The 14,892-nt window shown below is 37.4% G+C and overlaps 1 protein-coding gene across 9 annotated transcripts in view; it reads left to right on the forward strand.

Annotated features, from left to right (window-relative positions):
* The window catches only part of GRIP1 (glutamate receptor interacting protein 1), a 623,621-nt gene that overhangs the window by 494,899 nt on the left and 113,830 nt on the right, over positions 1–14,892 (forward strand). For all 9 annotated transcript variants that reach the window (XM_087442057.1, XM_087442058.1, XM_087442061.1 and 6 more), the window contains 3 exons: positions 3,490–3,573; positions 6,691–6,766; positions 8,929–9,074. In XM_087442057.1, the coding sequence (XP_087298183.1) occupies positions 3,490–3,573; positions 6,691–6,766; positions 8,929–9,074 (306 nt within the window). The remainder of the gene's footprint in view (positions 1–3,489; positions 3,574–6,690; positions 6,767–8,928; positions 9,075–14,892) is intronic.

Raw genomic sequence — 14,892 nt, forward strand, 5'->3', positions numbered from 1 at the left:
CAATTTTTAATTAATGCCTAAAATTCTTTATGATAAGCTTAAATAGTTGGAAAGGATGTAATTTCCAGCATAATGTTTATTTCGTGTGTCTTTAGATACTGTTTCCATTCAAACCTTGGAGCTACAGATTTACCTCATTTACTTTATGGAAAATGTCTGCCACCGAATCTGACTGGCAAAGGCAGTCCTCACTGTTCAACCGTCAGCTAAATCAGACTAGCTTTCTAGCAGAAGGAGTCTTTCTTTAGTTCAAATAAATGGGTTAAAGCATGTCCCTGTGACAGCCTTCTTCCTCCTCAGTTCTAAGAGAGATAGACAGGTGGTGATGATGATGATGATGATGGTAATGATGATGGTGATGATGATGATGGTGATGATGATGGTGATGATGATGATGGTGATGATGATGATGGTGATGATGATGGTGATGATGGTGATGGTGATGATGGTGATGATGGTGATGATGATGATGGTGATGATGGTGATGATGATGATGGTGATGATGGTGATGATGATGATGGTGATGATGATGATGATGGTGATGATGATGATGGTGATGATGGTGATGATGATGATGGTGATGATGATGATGATGGTGATGATGATGATGGTGATGACGGTGATGATGATGACGGTGATGATGATGATGATGATGATGATGATGATGATGATGACGACGACGACGACGGAGAGGGAGAAAGGGAGCAGCCTCAGGTCTCTTCCACATGGTTCATGCCGGGATTCAGTCTGCAGGAGCAGCAGCTACCCAGGGAAAGCTCTTCTGCCTCTGTGGCAATGGCAGAGGGAAAACAGGACAAGCCCAACCACACGAGCACATTTCCAACCTCTGCTTGCATCTCTTAACGTCCCGTTGGCCAAAGCAAGTCACAGGGGCAAGCCCAACATAATGAGGTGGGAAAGTGCACAACTCCTATTCTCCTGTTAAGGCAGGAGTTGGGGAGGCAGGGAAGTAGACATATATAATTTAGAAAAATCTAATCTACCATAGCAAAATAATATGAATGTGCATGTATAGAAGAATGCATGCATACTCACATGGAAACAAGGGACGGCAATGCAGCTAAATTACTGAGGGGTATTTTTGCATTGTGATATTGGTTTCTACCTAGCTATTCTGTGTATGGGATTTGGTTCTTCGGGGAAGTCCCTTAATTGGAGCTTTATTTCCACATACACACATGTGAGTAATGAGTAAAATTCACATGGCAATACAGGATATCCTGCTGTTGAATATGAAAACGCAGTTACCAAGAGCCAGTCGTGCAAATAAAAATTATAAAGTCCAAATCTATTTCATTAAATATATTAAAATATAGTCAACATTCACATTTATCTTTGTAAATGATGAACAGCAATAGTGTGGATAATCTAAAGCTGTAGATAATCCCAAAAGCTTTTGTATTGACTTTAGATTTGATTGTAAGATTTTTGTGGTCAGCAAGATTTAGTTCAAGCTAAATTAAAATTACAGTGCTTTGCATTCCCAGAACAGACACCCAGCCAACAAGGACAGGTGGCCCAGAATTAGAATTTGGTTGTATATAATTGAAAGTGGATTTAATGATTAAATGAAATAATATTTGTAAACCATTTTGCAGAGTTCCTGGCACACAGTAGATGCTCATTAATTATTTCTCCCCATATCTTTTCCTTTCTTCCCTTACCAATAGAGTAAAAAGATTATGTTCTTAACCAATTCTTCAAATGGCTTGTTGGGTCATGGAAATAAGAAAACGTTTGGTTTCTACTCAATCTTTTTTTCATTTAATTAAATCTGTACCTCAACACTTTCAGCTATTTGTATGTACTGTTCCTAGTTGATTAGAATAAACGGAAATTCCCCTGATAGCAAGACTATGACCTTTAATTAAATCAGCAGTGTACTAAAACATTTGTTCAGCTGCTGGTATATGTTGTTTTCCAGCAGATCCAAGTTCTTATTGTCCTTCATGTCCCAGCCAGATGTGTGTACTGTTGTGAATTTCACTGTGTACTTTTCATAATCACGTCCATTCCTTGGAGGATTCGGAATATCCAATAATTAAAAATAATTGGAATTAGGGGCTGGCCCGGTGGCGTAGTCATTAAGTTCGCGTGCTCTGCTTCGGCAGCCCAGGGTTCGCAGGGTCAGATCCAGGGCTCAGACTTACACACCGCTCATCAAGCCATGCTGTGGTGGCGTCCCACATACAAAGTAGAGGAAGGCTGGCACAGATGTTAGCTCAAGGACCATCTTCCTCAAGCAAAAAGAGGAAGATTGGCAACAGATGTTAGCTCAAGGCCAATCTTCCTCACCAAAAATAAAATAATAATTGTAATTAATGCTTAATTAAAATTACTTCTTATTTCTGCAAATGGCAAGAAATGTTCTTTTAAAAGATGCCTTTAAATTCTGTCTATATATTTCTTGTTGATAGTTTTATGTAATAAACTCTTCAGGATCCTGATAAAACTATCAGGATCTAATAACAATGTAAAAAATGTGTTATTAATAATGAACATAGTGTTAGATAATTAGATATCATTGTACAAATTCAAGACAGGATCTAAGACCATCAACTGCTTCAGTTTGCAGACGTTTCTATCTTCATGAATAAAAACAGGCTTGTATCCATAATGATAAAATATTAATTTGGGGAAATTTTGGTTTTTTTAAATTCAGCAATAGTGTACTGTACAACCAGAATTACTCACCAGTTTCTCAAAAGCAGTCTCACAGGATATTTTAGTGACTATACTTTTATACAGCTTATACCCTCATACTGTGTGTAATATAGTTAGAGATTGCAACTTGGCAGTGCAGTTTCATTTTGTGAAACGAGAGCAATAAGCGACAAACACAACGTAAGCACGATGGTATTGATAAAATTAAGTAGTTCTTTATTTTATTAGTCAGTAGTAATATTTTGAGCGTACTTAGAATTTCTTTTGCCCTCCAAGCTTCATTGGGTTGCTGTTGTCTTGGTTTAATTGCTATGTATTATGTCAGAAAATTTATTTGCATCCGCCTAGTCTATTAATGGCAATCTGAGAGTAATACTTTTTCTTCCAGTGCTAGCTGCAAAAATAAATATAAATACATTAATTATTTCATAAGTTTTACAAAAATCATATTGTTTTTGCATTTTACAAAGGGAAAACAATTCTATTTATCATATGAAGATTGTCTCTCTTATTATGTAGAGTTTTAACAATGTGACTAGTAGGCTCTGTCTAGAAACTGGCTGCACAGGAGAAAAGGAAGTACCTATGATTTTGATTCCACTTGGACCTATATGAGTCACTTATGCAGATGACTATTTTATGGTATTTGTGTGTCATTCCAATTATTTTTTCTGACATTTTCTTTGAAAGGAAATTATTACTTTTTTATTACTCAAAACAAGAATTATTTGCAACAGGGATCTTAGAACTTAGAAATGTTATTATCATTTAAGACATATTTCCCTCTCTCTTTCCTGCATTCAGCTGTTCAAGGATCAAGTGTTATTTTCCGGACGGTGGAGGTCACATTACATAAAGAAGGCAATACCTTTGGTTTTGTGATACGAGGTAGGTGGTGGTTAGAAAATATGAACCATCAGATATTCTTGGAGAATTTGTCAATGAAATATTAGGAGTGAACTAGAAAGTCATCCTCAAAAAACTGATATTTGCAGTGTCTAAAGTCACCTTATAATATTTGCTGCCACTCATCTTTAAGGAAATAAAGCAATGAGTGAGAATCAAGGTAGAATCCCAATGACCAGGCTTTGTTTTCAGTCCGTTAACAGAGAGCAAGAAGCCACTGTGTGTAAACCTTGTCAGTTCTCATCCTACTGACTTGCCACTTGTCAAAACGCCTTTGCCTTCTCTTTTCTCTATCACTGAGTTAAAATGTTGATGAGTATGCCTTGATTTGGTTAATGCACTAGGATTAAGAAACTTTGCTTAAATTATTTTCTCCAGAAATACATTTTGTTTTTGTAGCTTTCTAAAAATAGATTGAAGATAATCTAATCTCTTAGGCACCTGTGTGCCTCTGCTCAACTCATCTTATTATGGGATGACATTAATAATAAAGATTTCAGGTGACTCCAACTTGCCTATAAAACCATTGATTCTGAGCTGTAATTCTGGCTTTTAATATTTTGTTTTTCTTATTAGCAATTTTGTATCTGAAAGACTACACATACATTAACAACTCATAATTCCTAGGATAACAATGAGGTTCAATAGGGAACTAGATAAGCATCAGGAATTTTTGAACATTACTTGATTTTTTTATTTTTACCTATTATATTTTGAACTTCACTAGAGTCAAAATTATTAAAACAGTAATTGAGCCCTTCTTTGCTCAAAAGGTGGCCACCACCCATCCCTTAAGAATCACTGGTTAATTACAAAAAGAGTTGCAGAATGATAAAGTACTATGAGTAAATGTTACCATGGCAGATAAGACATTACAGTGGCATAGATGGGATTTGAGCTAAACTTAGATCCATGGAGAATACCAGGACATTGAGGAAGGAGGGGAAGATATTGAAGATGAAGCATGTTCATTTAGTACTGGAAAATTTCTTCTTAACCCGTTAGAATGGGTCTTGGAACAATAAAACAGGCTTTAGCTGATGAATGAAATTATATTTCTACTGCTGTATGTCACAGGCCCTAAAACCTTGACTCTCCAAACAATAGAACCTTGCACCCACAGAATGAAAAATGATGTTCTGGCCTAAATCTCAGAGAGTTAAATTTCAGTTAATTCCCTTGCCACCAAGCTAAGATGGCTTGGGCTAATAGAAAGGCCCTCTGCCACTCAGTTGCTTTTCACTTTGGACAAGGAAACTTTATCTGGTCATTCTCCACAATAAAACTATAGGTAGGTCTGCTTATTTACCATATGAAGCTCCATATTCAGAGTTGGTCTGCATTGTGGCCCTGGCGTTGATATGCTTAAAAAAGCATCCCAGGTGGGTGATGCTAATGTGCAGCAGGATTGAGATACCACTGGTCTCTGAGTGGGCTCTGTTTTGCTTTGCAGTTCCAAACTTCTAGAACCTAAGTGAATCACAAACTAAGCTTGGCTCATTGTTTCAGATAATGATAAAATGTCACATATCAAGAGCTCTCTTTCTTACACCTTAACATGCACTCATTGTTATATATTTAAATTTAGAACTCCAAACCAAAGTTATGGAAAGTTTCTTGCTGTCTTCTGCCCCAATCCTTTTCTAAAAAGGGGACGGCAAACCTATCTTTTTCATGATCACCTTGCAAAAGAGAAGTTACGTAATGGTATTTATATAAATACGGGTGAGCAAGTGCTCTAACTTATTGTCATGATTTTCATTTTAAAAATTTTTTTCTGAGAAAGTTGTGAATTTCCTATTTTAAGCAAGGAGGAATTTTAAAAGAAGCCATCAAACTGAATCAAAGAATAAAACATTGAAATGGAGCTTTTACCAATCAGCCAGACTGAGTAAATCACTGGTAATAGAAGTGAGCAGAAAGGAAGCGTTTGCTTCATCAAGAACAGTGAATGCCTTTTCTTTCTTCTCGTAGGCTGGGTTCTTTAAGGTGACCCCTCTGCCTGTGCCAAGTGGGGGGAATGTCAGCCTGTTCTACCAGGCAATCATTAAGGAAGGAATACTTGACAGTAACATTCATATTTATCAGATACTGGGAAACTAGAGACCACCCAGAGGGCAGCCAGGATGGTGATGTATGAGGAAATCAGGTCACATGAAGAGTAGTTAAGAAACTAGAAGTGTTCAGCCTTAAGAAGATGAGACTTAGCAGGTGCATAATCACTCTTTTCAACTTTGTTGTAGAAGGGAGCTTACATTTTTGTTTCACTGCTCTAGATAATAGAACAATGACCAGTGGATGAAAGTTGAAGGAAGATGGGTATCAGCTGAATGTTAGGAAGAACCTTCGAACATGCCCCTAGGTGTCCAAAGGTGGGATGGGCTGCCTCGAATCTAAGTGGGTCAATGGTGGATCGAAAGTAGAGGCTGAGGGAGCACAGATTCAAGAGGTTGTACAAAGGGGTCCTGGATTAAAAAGAGAATTTATAATAAATTACCTTCCATCTCAAAGTTTCTATGTTTCTAAGAATTCTTGAGGAGAAATTTTCCTTATACAAAATTAGAATTCCCATCTAAGCACTGCAATTGGCTTGACATAGTCTGTCAAATTTGCCCAAAACTTTTGAACACCCCAATTTTAACGGAGGCCACTTCAGCTGCTTGAATTTTTTTCTCTTTCTTTTTTTAATACTTGGATTTTTTGTTTTAATTTTTTTGCTTCCTTTATGTCAGGTTGTAGACCCACTCTCCTGTGTTATAGCCCAGGTTAATTGGCACCAGACGTACCCACCTGTACTTTGTTTATAACTGGCAGCTCTTCAACTCATCATTAGTTGATACTCTTGTCACACCTGCTAAACATTTTATGTGTCATCCCTGATGACAGTCATATATTTATGGAGAGGTGGAGAAATGGTGACTTCAGAAACATATTCTACATAAAATGAATAAGATTTTTAAGGCTATTGTATGCCAGAAGGAAAATTTTGCATGTTTTCCTCCACACATCAACAAAATGTACTTCAGTTTCTCAGCTGGCATTTTGTAAGTGAATTTTTCATGAAAGAATTGTTTAAGCTGTATTTCTTTCCTTTGCTAGGGGGAGCACACGATGACAGAAATAAATCTCGACCAGTTGTGATAACATGTGTTCGTCCAGGAGGGCCTGCTGACAGGTAAACTCCATCTTTCTGTGTCATTATCCAAATGGCATTCAAATAGATTAAATAAACAGGGACTTTGGCATAGAAGTTGATGAGTTACAAATTTCATAGTAAAAGGTAGATACTCAGTAAATATGTTAGACAGTGAAAACTGAAAGAGTCTAGGCTGTGGAATCAGAAGAAACAAGGTTTGACTCCAGATTCTATCCTTAACTACCCTGTGTCTTTGGCAAGTGACTTAACAATTCTGAGCTCTGTTCCCTCCATGGTAAAATGTAGATAATAATACCCACCTTTCAGGGTTGTTCAATTTTATCAAAGGTTGGAGAAATATGGGCCTATCATACTGGAAGGCACTTAATAAAAGGCAACTGGCTCTTTTAAGGCAGGCCCTTGAAAGGCATTGTCTCCAATTGCTGTTCTCCTAACCTGGAAAGATAGGTGGTGGTGTTCTGATTCTCACTATTATCGACATCCTTATCATTATTATGATTACCTTTTGATGATGATTATGCATGTCAGAATGGAAGTGACTTTTAGTAAAAAGGAAGGAATATTGTCATGTCTAGAGCTTTCTCTTCTTTGCTAATTTGAATACCTGAAGGGCTTCTCCTTCAGCTTTCCTATCATAAACATTGGGGTCCCAGATAAACTCCAAACTTAGAAGTCTGAGGAGATACTTATCTTTGTATTAATTTCCCACAGCAAAAGTCGACTTCGTAATGGTGGGGACCACAACTCCTGCCCTCAGATATCGTTGAAGGGTAGGAGGAAAATGCACTGTTTACCCCTGACTCTGCACTATGTTTCAGACCGGGATGAATTTTTAAAACCTTTTCTTAAGCAACAGAAATAATAATAATAATAAATACTATTTCTTGAGCATATTCCATGAGCTGGGAAATGTGCTAAGTGCTCGGCAGACTTTATCTTATTTTATCCTTGCAGCCACCCACTTAATGAGGTATTGTTATCCACATTCATAGGTGACAAAACCGAGGCCAGTCTGGTTAAATGACTTGCCAGCTAGTGCCCAGAAGAACTAGGATAGGAACTTGGGTTTATTTTCCTTCAAAGCTCATACTGTGAGCTCACTTTTTTAAAAAGGTGATGTCTAATATAAAATCAGATAATATGAAGACACTGGTCTCTCACCTGTGCTAAAGCATATTTGCCTTTGCAGAGGACAATGCAAAGTCACAGTTTCCAGGGAAATTTTGTCTTTTTCCCCTCTCGTGCTTCCCTTGTGAATTATTCTTCCTGAAGTAAGTGAGAATATTTCCATTTCCTGTGAACGTTTGGAGTTGAAGTTAACAGAAATGTCAGAAGCAGACTACTAGTTTGTGAGTGACATATTACCAAATTAATGTAGGATGAAAGGAAATCTAAGAATTTAAGATAAAAATTTAGAGTCAAATTGCTTACAGAATTACCTAGGTGAAGGATATTTAAGATCATTTTTATTCTTTCCAAATCCCTCAGGTGTAATCCCCCATTTAATTTTCTCATCTCTGTGACCCTCCCTGAGGCAGGAGGGTTATAATCTGGAAGCTTCCCTGGCTGCACCTTAGTGGTGTTAGTAACGTCCTGAGGCATCTTCTCTCAACACCCTGAGTGTCTGTGGTCATAGCAGGGAGCCTAGACTTTGCCTGTCTCTTCCAGGGAACGTGAGACTGAATCAACTTAATGATTGCCAAATGGCCTTACAAATCAGTAGGAAAATTTACAGACTAGGGAAATTTTTCACCAGCACTTCCTAACCCACTTGGGTTTGCTGGTAATAAATTGAATGGAATCAACAGGCTTCTCTGCTCACCTGGCTTTGGGAAAAGAGTTAAATGCTATTTCCTGGGCTCTAATAAATCAATTTTAGACATTTAGGCAAAACCCTAGAAAAGGGTAAATATGCTTTTGTTACTTTTGTACCCCAAAAGTTAATTGTGGGTAGTTTGGTTATTTGCTAATGTGTATCTATTGTCTTATTACTGATTTTCATCGGCAATTGTCTGTTCTGGTTCCCTCTTTACTCTCTTACTGTCACACTTGATGGGAAAAAGGAAATGCAAATGAGATGGATGGCAGCACGTGTGTGAAAGAACCACTTTGGCTAAGTGACTATTACTGCTAAACCCCATTATGCCAAATTAATAAAGACTGTTCCTTTATTCCTGCAGAGAGGGCACTATCAAACCTGGCGATAGGTTGCTCAGTGTGGATGGAATTCGGCTTCTTGGAACCACGCATGCTGAAGCCATGAGTATTCTTAAACAGTGTGGCCAGGAAGCAACGCTGCTGATAGAATATGATGTCTCAGTAATGGGTACGTCGGGGTCCTGAGGTTGTGATCCCTAAGCTCTGGAACGTGTCACTGTCCATCCCTGATAACACCACTTTGGATTAAGAATGAACCGTTATGTCCTCCTCTGGTGGACAGAGTCTCATCAATACTGTATCATTAATCTGTTGGGGTTCAGGAAGAGGTGAGTGGTACTTTGCAGCCATTTGGAGTCCTCGTGTCGATAGGTTCTTTAATGAGGTCTCATTCTGACAGTGTTTCACCAGTAATCAGCTCTTATGTGTGGATTACCTTTTGGCAGGAAAGAAGTATTTTTCCCTCTAAATCACAAAAATAGTGTTATTAACTTGGGAGCTGATGCTTTTTCTTTTACGACGTGCAGACTGGGAAAGTAGGGGATTCCTTTCCTTCTTATAACTTCGCAATATGAAGCCAGCTAATCAGAATTCACAGAAACTACCAATCGTTTTATCATCAGACTTAAGAACAACAAAAGGAGGGGGACATAGAGTGTCATCGATTAAAACGAGAAGTTGAGTGCCGTATTCTTTCTTTAGATAATGATTCCGGTAAAAGTAACTGGTCCCACCCCCAGCATTATGATAAAACTGGGAAGATGTTCTCCTCTGGCTTTTAAATGTTAAGAGAGAGCCGGAGTTTTGTGTAATGTTGACTAAGGTAGAAAAATTATGAGAGAATGAATTGGAACCTGAAATTGAAACTAAATCATGTTCTAAGTACTTCTTACAATTATCAGACTCGATTATGTGTCCTGACTTCACCAGCAAGTTTTATGCTGGTGAAATGTAGCAGAGAAAAAGAGACTTATCCTATTACTGCAAACTCCTTTATTTTCCACTCTGTATGATTCATGTAGAACAGTGTTGCTTGAAAGTATTCTTAATCTGTCTCCTGGCCATGAAATGTCTTAGAGAGGTATGAGGTTTCGTAAAAGGCTTCCTCTACGAGATTTAAGGAGTCCTTAGCAGAATAAATAGTACAATATGCCCTTGACATGGAAAGTTTAGGAATGAAAGAACTTTCTCCATTCTACCTTTGTCTTGCCTTCCCTCCCTCCCTCGTCTCTTTCTCTTTTTCTTTTTTTATATGGTTTTTTAATTAGATTTTGAGTTAGGTTATTTGGGTTCTGTTTTCAACTCTATTGATTTCTAGCTATTAATTTGGACCATGTTACTTATTTCCTTGTGCCTTAGTTACCTCTTGTGTCAAATGGGGACTAGTAATGCCTATTTTAAAGGCAGTTATGGAGATAAAATAAAATTATACAAGTAAAATATATTTTAAATTATGATACAGTGTATTGTTAACATTAAAAATTGAAACAGATGTTTGACATATTTAACTCATTCACTCAGTCTATAAATATTTATTGAGCTTAGTGGCAGGTGCCAGGAATACAGAACAACAGACCTGGCCCCTGCCTTTATGAAGCTTGCAATTGATGGGGAGAACAGGCAGTAAACAGGAATATTACCAAACAAACACTCATAAGGTGTGATCATCACCTACTGGAGGGCATGAATGGGCTTCTGTAGTAGAGAATAAGGGCAGGCAGAGATGAGGGTTGGCAGGTGCCAATCGGGTAGTCAGTGAAGAGGTGACAGGTAGGCTAAAATCTGAAGGCTTAGAAAGAACCAGCTCCCAAACTGAAGACAATAATAGTTTGTAAGGCCTGAGCAGTCACCTCAGAGAGACAAGGGCTCCCGCACGGAGATGGGCACCACTTCAGAGGAGATTCCTCCATGTCTCATTATTGCTGGAGTCAGGAGGGGATGGGTGACCCACCTGTCTGCCTTCTTCCCAACTCACACTCATATTCCGAATGATGCCTGAGAGTTTTCACAGCCCAGAGTTCTCGGATATCCCCCTAATAGAGAGGAAAGTGGGCCATCAGGAAGGAAACAGATTAAAAGTTTCTCTAAGTTGCTAGATATAAGATCAGTACACAAAAATCAGTTGCATTTCTCTATACTAGCCAAAAACAGAAAGTTAAATCTTTAAGATGCCATTTAGAATAGCAATAAAATAATAAGATTCCTGTAAGGAATAAATATAACAAAAGTTGTATGAGTCCATTGGCTATAGATATAGATATATAGATATATGCATACACATACAAGAATACTTAAATAAATGAAGACCTATATCATGTTCTTAGACAGAAAGTCTAAATGTCTAAAAGATGTCATTTCTCTCAAATGCATCTTTAAATTCAATTCTATTCAAAATCTCAAAAAGATCTTGGGGAAACCTCAATAAGCTGTTTCTAAAATGTGTATGGAGTAAGAAAGGTGGGAGGGGAAACAGCCCAATGGTTTTGAAACAAGAAGAAAGCAGAGAAACTTGTTCTACCCAATATCAAGACTCGTTCTAAAATTGTGCCGTTAAGTCTGTGTGATATTAAGCTGGGTGATAAAGAGACGAGTGGAAGAGAAGGGAATGCCTAGAAACAGACTACTGCGGATGTGGAAACAGAGGCATAGTCTTATAGCACTGGGGAAAGGTTGAACTAGTCAGAAAATGATGCTGGGTCATTATTAGCCACATGGGAAAAAATTCAATTAAATTTCTACTTCATAGCACACCCAAAAATAAATTCTATAATTGCGTAACCATTTGCCAATAGACTGCTATTATAAATAACTGGGAAGAATATCCTTTTACCCAAATCTTTGTCTGTATTTCTGATTTCATTAAGTCAAAGAGTGTATTTCCTCTTAAAATATTTGGTACATCATTCCGAATTGTCCTCCAGAAAGGTTATACTATTTTATATTACTACCAGCAATGTTTTAAGTGTACATATCTCACTAGAGCTTGTCAACCTTGAATATTATCATTTTTAATCATTCTGTTTCTTAAATGAAAATTGCATTTATATTTTAATTTACTTCTTTTAAAAATTTCTAGCACAAGTGAATATTTTTTCATATGAACACTAGCCATTTTCATTTTCTATTGTCTACTTATGTCCTTTATTCATTTTCTATTGGAGGTGATCTTAGGTTTTTTTTTATTGGGTTGTTTAAATATTAAGGACATTAGTCCTTATCAGTTTGTTGCAAATGCTTTCTCGGTAGTTTATGTCCCCTTTTTGACATATTGAAGTTTTTTGGGGGACTTTTTTGGATCTAATATTTTTCTTAGGATTTAAATATTAATTTTATATTTTTATAAACAGTTACCTAATATTCCTGGATCATTTAATAAAGAATCTATCACATACCCACTGATTTGTGATTTTTTAAATCATACATCAAGTTATTAAATATACAGTCATGCATTGCAATACAACATTTTGGTCAATGAGGGACTGCATATATGACAGTAGTCCCATAAGATTAATACCATACAGACTAGGTGTGTGGTGGCTACAACATCTAGGTTTGTGTAAGTATACTCTGTGATGTTCACACAGCAACGAAATCGCCTAACGATGCATTTCTCAGAATGTGTTCCCATCATTAAGCGCCACATGACTATACTAGACTCTACATCTGGGCTAGTTCTGATCTCTGTATCTAGTTTCACACCAGAGTTCAGGCTAGGACTTCTGAATTGAAGTCTTAGTATAAGAGCTCTTATTACCATGAAAGGACACATGTTTGTTTTTTGAAAACTTACTTATATATAGACTACATTTGTCATATTATTCTAAGCTTTGTTAAGTTTATATAGCAAATGAGCAAACTTCAATTTGGATTTTTATTTCTTTTTTTTTTTTCATGAGGAGGACTAGCCCTGAGCTAACATCCGATGCCAATCCTCCCCTTTATTTCTTGAGGAAGAGTGGCCCTGAGCTAACAACCGTGCCCATCTTCCTCTACTTTATATGGGACGCCACCGCATCGTGGCTTACCAAGTGGTGCGTCGGTGTGCACCTGGGATCCGAACCTGCGAACCCCAGGCCGCCGCAGCGAAGTGCACGCACCCAACCACTTGTGCCACGGGGCCAGCCCCTTTTATTTCTTTTTTTTTTTAATATAATTTTATTTATTTATTTTTCCCCCAAAGCCCTAGTAGATAGTTGTATGTCATAGTTGCACATCCTTCTAGTTGCTGTATGTGGGACGCGGCCTCAGCATGGCCAGACAAGCGGTGCGTCGGTGCGCGCCCGGGATCCGAACCCAGGCTACCAGTAGCAGAGCGCGCGCACTTAACCGCTAAGCCACGGGGCCAGCCCCTTTTATTTCTTTTTAATTACCTTTTCTCTCTTTTCTTCTTTTCACCTTTCTTTGCTCACTTGCTTACTCTCTTTCTCTCAACCTTGTCTCTCCTACTCTATTTCTCACTCTCTACCTGCATTTCTTCCTCCTTCCCTTTCCAGCCGCAATTCCTTCTTAATGTTCTGCTCTCAGTTTCTCATTGCCAATGCTCATCTCTATTCTAATTGTCTCCCTTCAATTGTTTCCAGGATCCCCTGTAGTCATTCTCCTTTTTCTCTGTTTTGTCTTCCTTGCTCTTTTCCATTCCTGTTTTCCTAATTTGGGTTAAGATAGGATTGATTATAGATAAGGTCAAATAATTGAGAAGGACAATTTGAAGAAAGGGAAGTAAAAATGATGCCTTAGAAAATTAGAACGTAGGACACTTTCAATTATAATTTTTGTTCACCAAATATTAACTAATCTTTCCTTTTATAACAAAAAAAAACACATTTTCCTTTTTTGTAAGACTTTTTTTTCCAACTCTTGGAATTTTTCTTTCTCAGAAGGAGTAAAATCAGCTCTTTATACAACATAGCCTTTTGAGAGGCCCAATTAACATTTCTTTCAAACTCTTTGGAAGTCGAATTCCCATTAAAAATCGTTTACCGTTCTTGTTTTTTAAAGTGAGAAAAAATTCTAACATTTGTAGAATTAGTATTTGATAACCAAAAAATAAATTTTACAAAATTTCTTTACCTGACTTTCGATGGGATTTTTTTAAATGGGAAAATATTCAGTAAAAGAATTTTTTAATGGCTATTTTTAAATGGGAAAATATTTAGTAAACTAGAATTTTGGTACCAAAACACTGATAATTTATTTGCTGAATTTAAGAGGTAAACATTGGTTTTATATCTCCGAAGAATCTAGGTTAAGTACTCGTCTAGAGACGATCAATTCTCTTTATACATACTAAATCCGTGAATCCTAATGGAAAATGTGTTGAGATAGGCATTAGATTATGTGGATTCCTATTTTGTACCTTTACCAATCTCCGTTGATATTAGACTCAATGATTTCATTTCTTTGTATCATCTTTTCCTTCAGTAAAATAAGAAGAATCATATTTACCCTATTCAGCTCATTGGGATATGAAAATCCTCAATAACTAAACACTTAAAATAAAAAGCTATTCATCTTTAAAGGAAACCAGGATATATTTAGACGTACAAAGGAGATAAGTTTATGAAAGAATATATCAAACTCAGTATGGGCCTCCCTTCAGACACCTTCCTATCTCTCTTAGATAAACCTAAATAGATGCACAAATTGCAATAGAAAACTAAGGTCTTAAATTGGGAAAATGGGGGATAATAGCTCAGTAGTCTACAAGGATGCCATCAGGCACAGATGGCAGAAATCTAATTTAGACTAGCTTAAGGAGGGAATTTATTAGCTTACAAAAGTGGGGACTACGGGGTGCAGCCTGGCTTCAGACACAAGTTCAGTAAAGTCACAGGCATTCTGTCTCAGGTCTCCCTGCCTGGAAAAGGCTCTCCTTGTGTCATGGCAAAATGGCCCCAGCAGCCACAAGTCTGCATCATCTTGAGAGTTCACGGTGCCGGAGAAGGAAACAAGACTGGATCACCCCTAAAAGCTTCTTAGTGACTGAG

This window comes from Ceratotherium simum, chromosome 17 (assembly GCF_057802395.1).
Source record: "Ceratotherium simum simum isolate JZ-2026a chromosome 17, ASM5780239v1, whole genome shotgun sequence".
Classification (NCBI taxonomy): Eukaryota; Metazoa; Chordata; class Mammalia; order Perissodactyla; family Rhinocerotidae; genus Ceratotherium; species Ceratotherium simum.